General features: G+C 43.6%; 1 protein-coding gene across 8 annotated transcripts in view; it reads left to right on the forward strand.

Moving 5' to 3' along the window:
- The window catches only part of APBB2 (amyloid beta precursor protein binding family B member 2), a 940,970-nt gene that overhangs the window by 537,590 nt on the left and 388,717 nt on the right, over positions 1-14,663 (forward strand). For 6 of the 8 annotated variants that reach the window (XM_069201881.1, XM_069201876.1, XM_069201871.1 and 3 more), the window contains one exon: positions 826-1,034. In XM_069201881.1, coding sequence (XP_069057982.1) covers positions 826-1,034 — 209 coding nt within the window. The remainder of the gene's footprint in view (positions 1-825; positions 1,035-14,663) is intronic. The other 2 variants (XM_069201887.1, XM_069201917.1) reach the window with 1 other exon arrangement.

The raw sequence follows: 14,663 nt of genomic DNA on the forward strand, positions 1-14,663 counted from the left end.
AATTGTCTTTCAGAAGAGGTGTGAACTATCCCGAACCGTCCCAGGAAAGCTAGCACTTCCACCAAAGTGTCTCTTTTTCTAACCTGTAAAAGGAAACGCTGCAGAGAAGACAATTGAGACCAACAGTCACACCTTACCTGCCCATCAAGCCGATTACTGTGGAACCCAGTAAGGTCTTCCATTTATTGTGAACACCCAACCACGAACAATCAGGTGATTATATCAAAGAAATGCCTGCCCACGCCGTGTTAACATTTCCCCCCTTAATTAGAGTGATTTAGGTAGCTTAGGCACAGGGCACAAATCCGACTTAATTGTAACTGTAATGAAAACTGTCAATTTACTCTCATTGTTTGCTTGCTAATTGTCTTTTTTGTTTTGCTGTTCATTTTTGTTTTCCTGATTCTGTTTACAAAAACAGTGCATCGTGTCGGAGATTAATTTGAGTGCTTTGAAAGGGATCATTTAAAGTGCCCTGGTTGTCTGGAAAATCTTTAACTTGCTAAAATCTTTGCCAAGTAAATCTTTGTTGAAACTTATGTTATAATTTTTATAGAGAATGTGAAGGTTGGAGAGGGATGCACCTAGGGAACATACTGTACCTTTAAGTGTTGACAGGTCAAAATTGTTGAAGTCCTCCGTTTGCCAAGGTTTCAGTTGCCTAGAAATTAAGGTATAAATGTAGTTTTGTAGGCAGGCATTTTGAGAGCATGGTATTGACTGGTAACAGAATCAACCTTTAATAAATGAAAGCAATCCGCAGCAGCAACACAATGCATTTTTTTATATTTAAAGCTTATATAGTTTCTATTTTACCTTTCTCAGCAGATCTATGGAATGACCACTCATTTCAAAACGATCCTGATTTGCCCCCTGGCTGGAAAAAAATCAATGACATTGCTGGAATCTACTACTGGCATGTACCAACAGGAGCAACGCAGTGGGAACGTCCCATTTCAATATTGGGAGATTCCTATGGGTCCAGAAAAGGATCGCTAAGTTCTGGAAACTCATCCCCCTCCCCGGAAAGTGAGGTATGATCTAGTTGACTGTAGTCTGATTTTTAGCATTGTTTACTAGAACATTTTTTGTTTTTGACATTGTTCATCTTATCCGACCAGGACATCATAAATTACATTGTATTTCTAATTAATGAACGTCCTTGTATCACAACGTTTCTGACATGTATTTAGTCTTACCTCCTCTTTTTACTCGTATCCTTTCTGTACTTTGCCCATCTGGCCAGTCTGACATGAAACAAAATTCAGTTTTTGCTGCTGTGTCTAATTGACTGTGGAACAACCTTTGCAGGCCTCATCTGTTGTCCTTGCCTTCCTTCATCCAAACCCTGCATAGCTATTGTCCAAAATACAGCTCTCTGAACTTTTTGGTGTTGATAGGAACAGTAAAGTCATCATGAAATGTCTCTAGGAAAATGCAAGCTTGTTGTTCTAAGCCATGGGTACTCACAAACATTTTCCCAGGGGCCACAAAGTTTGGTCTGTGGTGTGGCCGAGGGCCGCACTGATGCTAGCAGCGTGGTGATCAAATGGAGGAGGGGCCCCTGGATGGGGAGGGGTTGTGGCATTATGGGGGTGTAAGGGGCAGCAAAGCATATAGATCTAGCGGCTGAATCGCTCAATGTGAAACCAGAAAACCTGGCATTCATCCCAGTTTCCCAACTGTTTTATTTCACGTTCCCTTCATTATTGCATGTAGGAGGGCCTCACAATGCATGACTTCAGTATGTGTGCTGTGCGAACCCTTCTACTGTGTTTGATTTAATAAACTATGAAGTTGTTCCGGTATAATAGCAAATCAGGCCAATCAAAGATTGCAGACAACAACTGGCTTAATTCATTATTGGCATTGTTATCAAGGTGGGGGTATGAATGGATGTTTCTGAATTTATATTTTAAATCTATTGTTCTAAAAAAAAAAATACTTCTCCATGCACTGATATAATCTGAAGTAGTAAGATGAAATGGCCCTGTGTGTAAATGAAAAACACTTTTTGAATTTTTAAGGACCCTTATCATAGTTGCAGACATTTGCTGCAAGATTTCTTTAAAAAAATTAGTGTTCTTCCAGTTAAGCGGTTCAGGACTCATTCCTTACTTCCTTTCTTTATCTTCAATAATGTTTAAATAAAGTATTGCCTGTTGAGTTCAGTATACAGCAGCCTAGTTCTACTGCTGCCCTAGGGAGCCGCATGTAAAGGTCAAAAGGGCCGCACTTTGAGTATCACTGTTCTAAGCAATCAGCACTTTTTAACTTTAGACTTGTGGGCTATGACTTTATCATGAGCTTCAGTAGGTTCCCATTGTGTCTCTGAACCAGTATGTATTGTGGAAGGATAATTCATAAGGTGAGTAATCTGCAGGAAGAATATGTTTTAGCATGAAAGCATCTATGATTGTAGAAGACCATTAACTTCAGCACAGTGGATAGTGATGCTGATGAGTCTAGACCTTCCTCATCAATCTTTCTTGCACTGAATCTCTTTTTTAGAAAATAAAGTGGTTTGGTGGATTGCATCAAACCCCTAGATTGTGTTCTCAAATGCTGTACATTTAGTAGTACTGCTGTTTGTCACCCTTAGTACCTTGAACTCAAACAGATCATGGAAATCTTTTCACTTGTATCTTTCACCTACCTAGTCACCCGGCTCAGTGTGGGAAATGGTGATGAATATCAAAGCCAAAAACCAGCACCTGCATGCTGCCCATTACCAAGTACATCTTCTATCACATCTGCAGCTTAATGTCATCCTGATGGTGCACAGAATGTGGGAGTAGTTGCCCGTTTATCTCTTTATTTGTTTCTCTGCCATCTGCAACACTGGCTTCTCTCTCTGTTACTACCAAGTGACCTCTTTTCAGATTGTCCCAGTTATCATTACCCAGTGTACTGTGAGGGAAACTGTTTTCTCTGAGTGATACCCTTGAGGTTTTTGGAAAGCACAGCTTAAAACCAGGATGAACAAATACAAAGAAACTTAGCAGTTGCTGACAGCGCATGTCAGCTTTGGGGAGCAAGTAACTTGGGAGCAGATCATTCGCCGGCTAGGTCAAAAGCAATGGAGCAGCCTTAGACAGTCTTCGTGTGGATGCTATTTCCAATTTGCCACTTGCTACAAAGAAGTAAGTGGTCGTTTGTCATTTTGTCTATGTTGGAAATGGCCTTCTTTGCAGGGTTATCCCCAAGCCTTTTGCCTTCTTCCTTCTATTTTTTCGGATCTGTTATTGCTGGTTTATTGTCTGCTCACTTTATCACTGTTAATTAGTGCTAAAGTGCAAGTGCTCCCCATATAAATTGTACTGTCGATTGGTTTATCCATGATTGGAATAATTGATTTACTAATAAGTCCCTAGTAAAGTGCACTAGAGGTGCCCAGGGCCTGTAAATCAAATGCTACTGGTGGGCCTGCAGCACTGGGTGCGCCACCCACATTATTAGCCCTGTAAACCTTGCTCAGACCTGCCACTGCTGTCTGTGTGTGCAGGTTTAAGCTGCCACTTCAACTTGGCAAGTGTATCCACTTGCGAGGCCTAAACCTTCCCTTTTACTACATGTAAGGCACCCCTAAGATAGCCCCATGGGCAGAGTGCAGTGTATGTTTAAGGTAGGACATATACTAGTGTGTTTTTATGTCCTAACAGTGACATACTGCCACATTCGGTTTTCACTGTGCAAGGTCTATGTCTCTCAAGGTTTAACATGGGGGCTGCCTTTAAATGTCCTTAAAGCGCATATTCCCTTTGAGAGGAGATACAAATGTGGAAGCTTTCTGGAACCAAGAGGAACCTTTGCCAAGGAGAAGAGCTGAAAGAAATACTGTCCCTTTGCTGTGGTGCTTTGCTGGACTGGCCTGTAGTTATTGCTTCTGCCTTAAAAGAGTGCAAAGGGTGAACTTTGCTGGGTGTCCTGCTTGAGAAAGTTCTTCAAGGGCTTGGAGCAGAGTTTGCCTCTTGTTGGAAGTCTCAGGGACACCAAAGACTTCAGTTTCCTCGATCTGCAGCACTGGGAACTGTGTGTTATGTGCTGCTCAAGAGAAGAAACCACTGTGACGCCACCAGTGAGCCGCTGGCCTGCATGGTGACCTGCCAACGCCGCATGGAGTCCCATGCCCTGCTTTACACTGCAACCCTGTTCTGACCGACGCCATCATCGGATGACTTTACCGACCCGCTGCTCGCACCACGACCTGTGGGCCCCGCACTCCTGCATTGCCTGCTCACACCACAGCCTGGGCATCCCCGACGCCACTGCTCCTGCTGACACCAGTGCTGCTGCCTGCACCGTGGCCTGTGGGCATCGTTCATGAGGTACACGAAGCACCGTCCTGTCCCACACCGCATCCCCTGTCCACTGACGCCAGCATCATTGACTCCAGTGTCGTCACCAGGCATCCTGCCTGCACAGTGGCCCGTGGACACTGCTCGCGTGGGTCACGAAGGCCTACCGACAACAGCGCATCAGCAACGACGACGCTGCTGCCTGCACTGTGACCTGGTGACAATGCATGTTGCACCGCCCCGCTTCACACCGCAGTCCTGGTCTCACCGACGCTGCTGGATGCCGTCACCAAGCCGCTGCTCGCACCGTGACCTGTGGGCACCGCAGGTTTGATCGTCCCACTTCGCACCACAGCCCTGACTCCGTCCACGCCAGTGCTCCTGACTTCATCAGCCCGGAGTTCCATCCACACGCGTGTGACTTCAAGGGACCGACGACTCCCGCACCGACTCTGGAACAGACGCCTCAACACCGGCAGCACCGCTCTCCGGAGCTCACCGCGATGATCACGGCGCCCTGCAATTCCAAAGGTACTGTTTTGCGGGTCTTCCTGACACTGTAGCTGGCCCGCACGCTGCAGCTGGCCTGAACTGTTGATAGTCCCAGGTGGAGCTATCGATTTCAAGGAACTGTATTTTTGAGTAAATCCTGCAAAATTCATATCTTTAACACTGTATGTTGGATTTTTATCGTTTTGGTCTTGTTTTGCACAGATAAATATTGACTGTTTTTCTAAAACTGGTGAGGGGTGTCCTTTTGTATTGTTTTCACTTAATACTGTGTGTTATGTGCAAATGCTTTACACTTTGCTTCTGAGATAAGCCTGACTGCTCATGCCAAGCTACCAAGGGGGTGAGCAGGGGTTTTCTGAGCAGGTATCTCCCTTATACTGACTAGAATGAGGGTCCCTACTTGGACAGGGTGCAAACCGACTGCCAACTAGAGACACCATTTTTAACAGCCTACCACTGTGAGATCAGAGAACTACCTATCAATCATTATACAACATGACAAATAGATACTCCAGAACTGCTTTTAAGAATTATGACTCACAGGACAAATCCTACAGTTTCATCTAATCATTACTTGTCTGGCCCTATCCTTTTGTTTCTCAGTGAACTATTACTGACTAGAATGACAGTCATCTGATTCAAGCCATTGTATAGGTCATCCTATTCTCTATCCCTTTACCTTTTTGTTCACATCAGCATCAACTGTTTTCACCATTCTTAATTCCGCTGACATTTGTGTATCATTGTGTAATCCCTACTAGATGTTATTCTACAGTCTACTTCGAGTGATGTAGTCTGATAACAGGAAAAAGGAAGACATGGATATGAACAATTAGTAGGGTATAGTTGAAGTCACTTTGCATTTCCTTTTGGGCTTTCTATGAGCAAGAACTTCAGTTCATGCATCCCAGATCTTAAATTATGTTCACTCCCAAAAGCTAAAATTTGCCATCTAAAATCTCTGAATAATAAAGTTAACACCTATGCTGGCAACTGACTCTTCTCGGCAACTGCCATAAAATGTGAAAATCTGTGCCCCTAATGATCTGCTCCAAAGAAAATTATTTTGCATTCCAGAAGGTCATAAGAACTTGCCTTTATTCTAAGAGTATAACTCTCTTTTTTTAGTCTTATCTGTTTTACTTGGTGGTAATAAATAATTTGCACAAGTGTGCTTTATTAATCATTACAACATAATATTTACCTGGAAAACGGTTTGGCGTTAAGGACGTTGTCACTGCTTTTGACTTGACATTACAAATGTTTTCCATATTTGGGGATCCTCCTCTAAGGACGTGCACTTTCAAGGTGCTATGATAAATTCAGTTTCAGTCGTGGATTCCAATTCACCAGATTGTTGTTACTAAAATTACCCCCTTAATGGCACATTTCTAAAACCAGCCTCCACCTTTACCACACAAGATCTTTTGTATACTGTAAGCCCTCAGACCCTCCCTGTTTTTGCACAAATCCACAAATCCCAGGATATCATTTAATTTCACGAATTGTACTGCTGTCTGTTCAATGATAATGTTTGCAGTTTCCAGTGGCTTTTATTTGCTCACATATGTGATCCAGCAATCCAAGTTTTTGTAGTTATGTGCATTGGTGATTATGGTGCTGATTTGATACTCTTTTATGGAGGCATTCTTCCATCTTCTGTCTACTTGACCTAAATTTCTTAAGATTTCTTCTAATGCCTTTTGTCAGCGGAGCTGTTCTTGCTCATAATGGGGTGTGAAAATCAAGAATGAAGAATAATTAGAAAAATAAAGAAATGCATGTTCTTTGAATACCAATTAAGGCAAGGTGCTGCATGTTGGTTATGCCCAAAATGCAGATGGAAGCTTTTATATTTAGATGTTAGAAGGATTATAGCAAATTTGCCTTTTGTTTATGGTCACCCCATATTTTCCTGGACCTTGTTTTTGCTGGCTATATTATTCTTTGCACTTTACCACTGCTAAACAGTAGTAAGTGCATGTGATTCTCCTCTAAAGAATGCATGGTACACTGGAATTTCCTGTTTGTCTTTTTTTAACTTGTAAATGGTGTCTATAATTGTACCAATAGCATGTAAAGTTAAGTGTCGTATGTGGGCTGCACAAATGTGACAAAAACATATTTCTGCTAGGAGCATCACTGTGCACTTGCAAGACTACGATATAAATGCACTGCAGCGACACATAGCATAGAAAACTACCTTTGCCATATAGGACAAGTCTATTTTATATGTTCATAAATCACCCTTACAGTGTGCTTTGTAAACCCTCAGGGCATTGTGTTAACATATAAAAATAGGAATAGTATTGATTGGGGCTAATATTCCGTCACAGTGAAATAAAATCGAAAAGGTATTTCACTCTGTAGGCCTTGCAAGGCTTTTCTCTAATAGGCACAGGTGGGATTCAAATATTTATTTTCCACCTCCGCGTAGGAAAGGACTAGAAAAATGCTTCAATGCTATTTTCTGCTTTGGTTTTAAAATCTGAAATCAGATTTTTGATAACTTAAACAGGAAATTAACTTTGCAAACATGTACTTTAGGTTGCCAGAGTCAGAACTGGCTTACAACCAGTTCTGGCACATATCACCCCTCCACATATCCTTACCTGAGAGACTTAACATCCTCTGCTCAGAGGACAGTGGCAGGTGGGTGTTAATTGCTGACCAAATAGAGGGGATTAGTTACTTGAGAGTAGACAGGAACAGTTGGCAGAAAAAAGGGCAGCTTTAGCACTACCTCTTTTGACTTGGAAGTAGCAGGGTGGACTTCTCCTATTTATTCCCACGACCCCCTCCTAGACAGCTCATTCCCAGTCACAGTAAGAAGGAAAACCAGTTCTACTAACTATCACACTTATAGAGGTGAGTTGCTAGAATACACATCTTTGTCTAGGAGAGGTAACCGTTCTCACTCAGATGATGATGGCTTACATCTGGGCCCAGGAAAGGCCAATAAGTGTTAACTGCTGACCACTTAGCATGGATTAGCTATCTGGAAGTGGGTAGGAGATGCCAAGTAGGGCTTCTATTTTTCCCCAGTGTACTCTTAGACAGTTAAGCTTCATCTACAGTTGGAGAACAAACCAGATTTGACCCTGTTATGTAGAAGAATTGCCAATAAGCTGAAGATAGGCCTGTCTGGTGGCAGCTGGCTCACACTACCTTGAAATAGGGGCTCCTACTTAATTTTACAGTAAGGCATAGAGGAAGTGCTTCAAAAGGAGGCGAAGGACTACAGGAAATGGTTAGGATTGGGTAGAAGTTCTCCAGTTGCTGGCTAGCGCACAGGATAAGTCTGACCACCCCACTACCACCTCCTTAGAACATTGCTGGAACTGTGAGGACTCCATCTGAAGAATAAGGCCCTGCTAGAAGAAGAATCATGATTTTGGACTGATGGCTTGTCCTGAAAGAAGGGCTCGCACAAGAACTCATGGACCCCCGAATCCTGCTGGCACCCAGGGAATGGAACTGCTCTCCAAAGATCAAATGTTGACCTACTATTTACCTGCTTCTGGGGTACAAAAAAACAGAAGGACTCCTAACTCCAAGAGGTTCCTTCTGACTGAAGAGGACTAGACCCTACAGCAGGTGATCTGGCTGAAGAGAGACCTGGGGATCAGAAGCTTACCGTGAGGAGCTAGGGGCTTTAGGTCTGACCAGAAGAAGCCTTCTCAGCAGCTGTAGACTAAGTTGGAAGGTAAAACCTTTGACCGGAGCAACCCGCTTAGTGTGTCTGAACTCCCCTCCATCACGTTCAGCCTGAAATTGTGCCAAGGTCCGGTCCACCATCAACTGTTGTTTTTCCATTGTGCGTGTCTTCGTTTTAAGTGCTTTTTGCCTTAAAACTTCAAAAAATCCATATCTTTGGTAAGCATTAACCTATTTTGGTGATCTTGGTGCTCATTATGGTTTTGTTTACTTTTATTAGTTGGTTTGGGAATTATATTGTGTTGTGTTTTTTACTTTAAAAGTGTTGTACTGCCTGAATTTAACATACATTTCTATGAGGTTTGCCTGCTGCGTTCGGCATGGCTACCTGGGGTTGAGAAGAGTTTCTTTCAGAGCTGTGTTTTGACCTAACCAGAATGGTTTTGTTAAATTGGTAGGGGTCCCCCCCCCTCCCAAATTAATAACCTGATTTCTGACAAGGCTGTTACCTAATTGTTGCATCTGAACAGACATCTTTGTGCACAGGCAGGTGTTAGAAACACTGTGCCATAGAAAATAATGTTGTGACCAGTTAATACTGCCTGCTTCTTTTAAGCAGTGATGGCAGAGCTTATTTGCTTTGTAAGTCAAGCTGGACAGTACAGCTGTCCCAATACCTGTTATTGCAAATTATTCAAAATATATGTAAAGTTCTTACTTCCTATTTAGAAATTGGATTTCCCGAGCATAAGTGAGAGGAGGGGCAAATGTGGCGCTTACCATGTTTGAAACAACTCTCATGAGCCAGACCTCTTCTTGACACCCAATTTCTAACATTTATTCTATCCTAAACACCCCACAAAAGAATCTTAAATTGCTACTTCAGAGACAATGGAATGAAGAGTTCGTTTTTTAATTTGACCATAGGCAGTGGGACACAATTGTCATATGATGAGGTGTAACAGGAAAGGAAGGAAGTCATTTAAAAGCCACTCTATTGCTGGCACTACATCCCCGCTGAGAAATGTGACCTTGTTTCATAACATAATAGTGCTAAAAGCAGAAAAATACTGGACTGCAGTTCTGAATGAGATTCGGCAAACCACTGGGTCCGATCTGGACAAGTTCCCAGAAATTATTCTTTGTAGGACTTCCTTCACTTCACAGGCCCTATACTGAAAGCACTAAGCCAGTGGGAAAACAACAATCCAGTTAGAGCTTTGTGATCAGTGAGGGACTATTTTACACATCAAAAGTACACTGAATCATGACATATTAAAGCCGTTATCTCATGGATTAATTGTATGTAGAAAGCAATTATTTTTTGTTTTTATTTTTTCACTGTAACATGCTTTTATAAAATATTTTATGAGGAATCGAAATGCAAGGCAGAGCTATTACCTTTGCCAATGCTTTCTGATCTGTTTGTGAGACATATTTTTCGTAACTATAGCACAACCGCCACAGGAGTCTGCATTTATTTTTCCATTTGTTCACGAAAGGGTTGAGAAGGTGGCTAGGCAGTCCCAAGTTCGAACCCCAGTGTTGTATCTGTCGTGACATGAGAAATACTTAACCTGCCTCTTCATACTTTTACTCTTCCGTTGTAGTAATCTGAGAGCAAGTTGGAGAAGTGATGAGAAATGTGTGTCCTTACCTGTTTACATAAATGAAGGGATATTAAAGAGCGAGTGCATCAAGGGACATGGCTTTAGAAATGAGTTACTGTAGGAGGCTGGCCTGGCTTGTAGTGGGTACCAAGGGGTACTTACACTCTGTACCAGGACCAGTTATCCCTTATTAGTGTAGAAGAGGTGTTTCTAGCAGCTTAGGCTGATAGAAGGTAGCTATAGCTGAGCAGCTTAGGCTGAACTAGGAGACATGCAAAGCTCCTACTATACCACTGGTGTAATATGCACAATATCATAAGAAAACACAATACACAGATATACTAAAAATAAAGGTACTTTATTTTTATGACAATATGCGAAAGTATCTCAGTGAGTACCCTCAGTATGAGGATGCCAAATATACACAAGATATATGTACACAATACCAAAAATATGCAGTAATAGCAAAAGGAAGTAATGCAAGCAATGTAGAATTACAGTAGATTGCAATAGGAGCACATAGGTATAGGGGCAACACAAACCATATACTCTAGAAGTGGAATGCGAACCACGAATGGACCCCAAACCTATGTGAGCTTGTAGAGGGTCACTGGGACTGTAAGAAAACAGTGAGGGTTAGAAAAATAGCCCACCCGAAGACCCTGAAAAGTAGGTGTAAAGTACACCTATATTCCCCAGAGAGCACAGAAGTCGTGATAGGGGAATTCTGCAAGGAAGACCAACACCAGCAATGCAACAAAGGTGGATTTCCGGACGAGAGTACCTGTGGAACAAGGGAACCAAGTCCAAGAGTCGCGACAAAGTCGAGATTGGGCAGATGCCCAGGAAATGCCAGCTGAGGGTGCAAAGAAGCTGCCACCGGATGGTAGAAGCTGTGGATTCTGCAAGAACGAAGAGGACTAGGAACTTCCCCTTTGGAGGATGGATGTCCCACGTCATGAAGAAGCTTGCAGAGGTGTTCCCACGTAGAAAGACCTCAAACAAGCCTTGCTAGCTGCAAGGGTCGCGGTTAGTGTTTTTGGATGCTGCTGTGGCCCAGGAGGGACCAGGATGTCGCCACTTGCGTGAGGAGACAGAGGGGGCGCCCAGCAAGATAGGGAGCCCTCACAGAAGCAGGCAGCACCCGCAGAAGTGCCGGAACAAGCACTACGAAGAGGAGTGAACCGGAGCTCACCCGAAGTCACAAAAGGAGATCCCACGACGCCGGAGGACAACTCAGGAGGTTGTGCACTGCAGGTTAGAGTGTCGGGGACCCAGGCTTGGCTGTGCACAAAGGAAATCCTGGAAGAGTGCACAGGAGCCGGAGCAGCTGCAAATCATGCGGTATCCAGCAATGCAGTCTAGCGTGGGGAGGCAAGGAATTCCTCCACCAAACTTGGACTGAAGAGTCACTGGACTATGGGAATCACTTGGACAGAGTTGCTGAGTTCCAGGGACCACGCTCGTCATGCTGAGAGGGGACCCAGAGGACCGGTGATGCAGTTCTTTTGGTGCCTGCGGTTGCAGGGGTAGGATTCCGTCGTCCCACGGGAGATTTCTTCGGAGCTTCTAGTGCAGAGAGGAGGCAGACTACCCCCACAGCATGCACCACCAGGAAAACAGTTGAGAAGGCAGCAGGATCAGCGATACAAGGTTGCAGTAGTCGTCTTTGCTACTTTGTTGCGGTTTTGCAGGCGTCCTGAGCAGTCAGCGGTCGATCCTTTGGCAGAAGGTGAAGAGAGAGATGCAGAGGAACTCTGATGAGCTCTTGCATTCGTTATCTAAAGAATTCCCCAAAGCAGAGACCCTAAATAGCCATAAAAGGAGGTTTGGCTACCTAGGAAGGAGGATAGGCTAGCAACACAGGTAAGAGCCTATCAGGAGGAGTCTCTTGACGTCACCGGCTGGCACTGGCCACTCAGAGCAGTCCAGTGTGCCAGCAGCACCTCTGTTTCCAAGATGGCAGAGGTGTGGAGCACACAGGAGGAGCTCTGGGCACCTCCCCTGGGAGGTGCAGGTCAGGGGAGTGGTCACTCCCCTTTCCTTTGTCCAGTTTCGCGCCAGAGCAGGGCTGGGGGATCCCTGAACCGGTGTAGACTGGCTTATGCAGAGATGGGCACCATCTGTGCCCATCAAAGCATTTCCAGAGGCAGGGGGAGGCTACTCCTCCCCAGCCCTGACACATTTTTCCAAAGGGAGAGGGTGTAACACCCTCTCTCTGAGGAAGTCCTTTGTTCTGCCTTCCTGGGCCAGGCCTGGCTGGACCCCAGGAGGGCAGAAACCTATCTGAGGGGTTGGCAGCAGCAGCAGCTGCAGTGAAACCCCGGGAAGGGCAGTTTGGCAGTACCCGGGTCTGTGCTAGAGACTAGGGGGATCATGGAATTGTCTCCCCAATGCCAGGATGGCATTGGGGTGGCAATTCCATGATCTTAGACATGTTACATGGCCATGTTCGGAGTTACCATTGTGACGCTATACATATGTGGTGACATATGTATAGTGCACACGTGTAATGGTGTCCCCGCACTCACAAAGTCCGGGGAATTTGCCCTGAACGATGTGGGGGGGGACCTTGGCTAGTGCCATGGTGCCCACACACTAAGTAACTTAGCACCCAACCTTTACCAGGTAAAGGTTAGACATATAGGTGACTTATAAGTTACTTAAGTGCAGTGGTAAATGGCTGCTAAATAACGTGGACGTTATTTCACTCAGGCTGCAGTGGCAGGCCTGTGTAAGAATTGTCAGAGCTCCCTATGGGTGGCAAAAGAAATGCTGCAGCCCATAGGGATCTCCTGGAACCCCAATACCCTGGGTACCTCAGTACCATATACTAGGGAATTATAAGGGTGTTCCAGTATGCCAATATGAATTGGTGAAATTGGTCACTAGCCTGTTAGTGACAATTTAGAAAGTAATGAGAGAGCATAACCACTGAGGTTCTGGTTAGCAGAGCCTCAGTGAGACAGTTAGTCATCACACAGGGAACACATACAGGGCACACTTGTGAGCACTGGGGCCCTGACTGGCAGGGTCCCAGTGACACGTACACTAAAACAACATATATACAGTGAAATATGGGGGTAACATGCCAGGCAAGATGGTACTTTCCTACAGTTACGAATCAGTATTTAGAAAGGAAGGGGTACAGGCATAACTTCTGTTTCGTACCCTGATTTATTGGTGGTTGATTCAGGTGTGCTTAATTCCTTTAGCTAACCATTAATCAGTCACCGGCTCCAAACAATTGTTCAGTTACCGACTCTGAAGTTGGGATGGTAACTGGGTCACTAAGAGAAAAGGTGCCCCTTTGATCCCTTCCTCTTTGTGAATGTTAAAGTTTTCAGGGACAGTGGGCAGTTGTCCGCAAGATCACTGCAAACTCTGTGAAGTGTTTTAGAACAAAATGTTGAGAAATTACGTCCTGTTTCCTTAAAGGAAAACTGTTTGCATTAAAAAAATGTTTTTCTGTATTTAAACACAGTCACAGACGTGATGGTCTGTGACCCTCTGTCGTTCGGTATTTCACGATCACACTTATTTTGTACATAGGTTGGTTCGCAAAATCCTATTCAATTTGCAAAACGTTGGTGTGCAAGTTATAACCTCTTTCTGTGAATGTATTACTACTACATCAGGCCCAATGTGAATTACATGAAAAGCAGAACATACATAGCTTGCCCTCTTTTTCTGATTGGTACGAAATGATGTATGTTGTGAGATGAGCACTTAACTATCTCTGACGTTTAGAAGATGACTTTGTCAAATATTTACATGTTTACAGGCTCTTGTCTGGACTCTTCAATTATAGAATCTTCAGTTATATGACTTCTTTAAAACATGGGTTAGCAGTCTCTGGGCAGAAGTTTTCTCGCGGTCTTAGAAATACCAACACGTGCAGATAAGTCCCATCCAATTCCAGACACGAGAGTTTTTTGAATAAGCATGTGTGGAATTATTTTTTTTATTGCTGAATCCCCCTCGGATTGTTTGTGCTAAATTTTTCATTCACATGGATAAATGAAACTGAATATTTAATCTGCAATGCAAGAGGAACAGTAATACTCTGCTGTCAAGCGTTAAAAAAGGCATTCCGTTAAATATTTAAATCAGACTCTTTTTGATTGTTATTAATTGTTTAGGAGGCTGCAGCCTGAAATTCCTTAAATATTTTCTGTATTTCTCATGGCTCTGTAATTTCAGATTTAATTTTTAAATATTCTGTTCATGTTTAGAATTTTAGAGCTAGGTCCTTCGGCACCGTGTTCATGGAAAGTTAAAAACCCTGTGGTTGAGGTCTCATACAGCAGAATAGATGACTTCTGCAGTCTGAACAAAAGCTTTGTTTCAAAGGATAGAGCAGGGATTGTACTTCATACCTTTTTAGGTCTCTCCCACAGATAGCTTTAGGTTTGTTATCGAAACACCTATTGTGTATAATAACAATGCTTTTGTTTGGTGTTGGGTCACTTATTGCTTGGATCCCTTATGATTCGTTAGCTTTCTTGTCAACCTCATTTGCTTGCTTCTTATTCAATCGCTTTGCCTCCTCTTCTTTGGTTTGTCACTGCCCAGAATATAGCTT

This window comes from Pleurodeles waltl, chromosome 1_2, assembly GCF_031143425.1.
Source record: "Pleurodeles waltl isolate 20211129_DDA chromosome 1_2, aPleWal1.hap1.20221129, whole genome shotgun sequence".
Lineage (NCBI taxonomy): Eukaryota > Metazoa > Chordata > Amphibia > Caudata > Salamandridae > Pleurodeles > Pleurodeles waltl.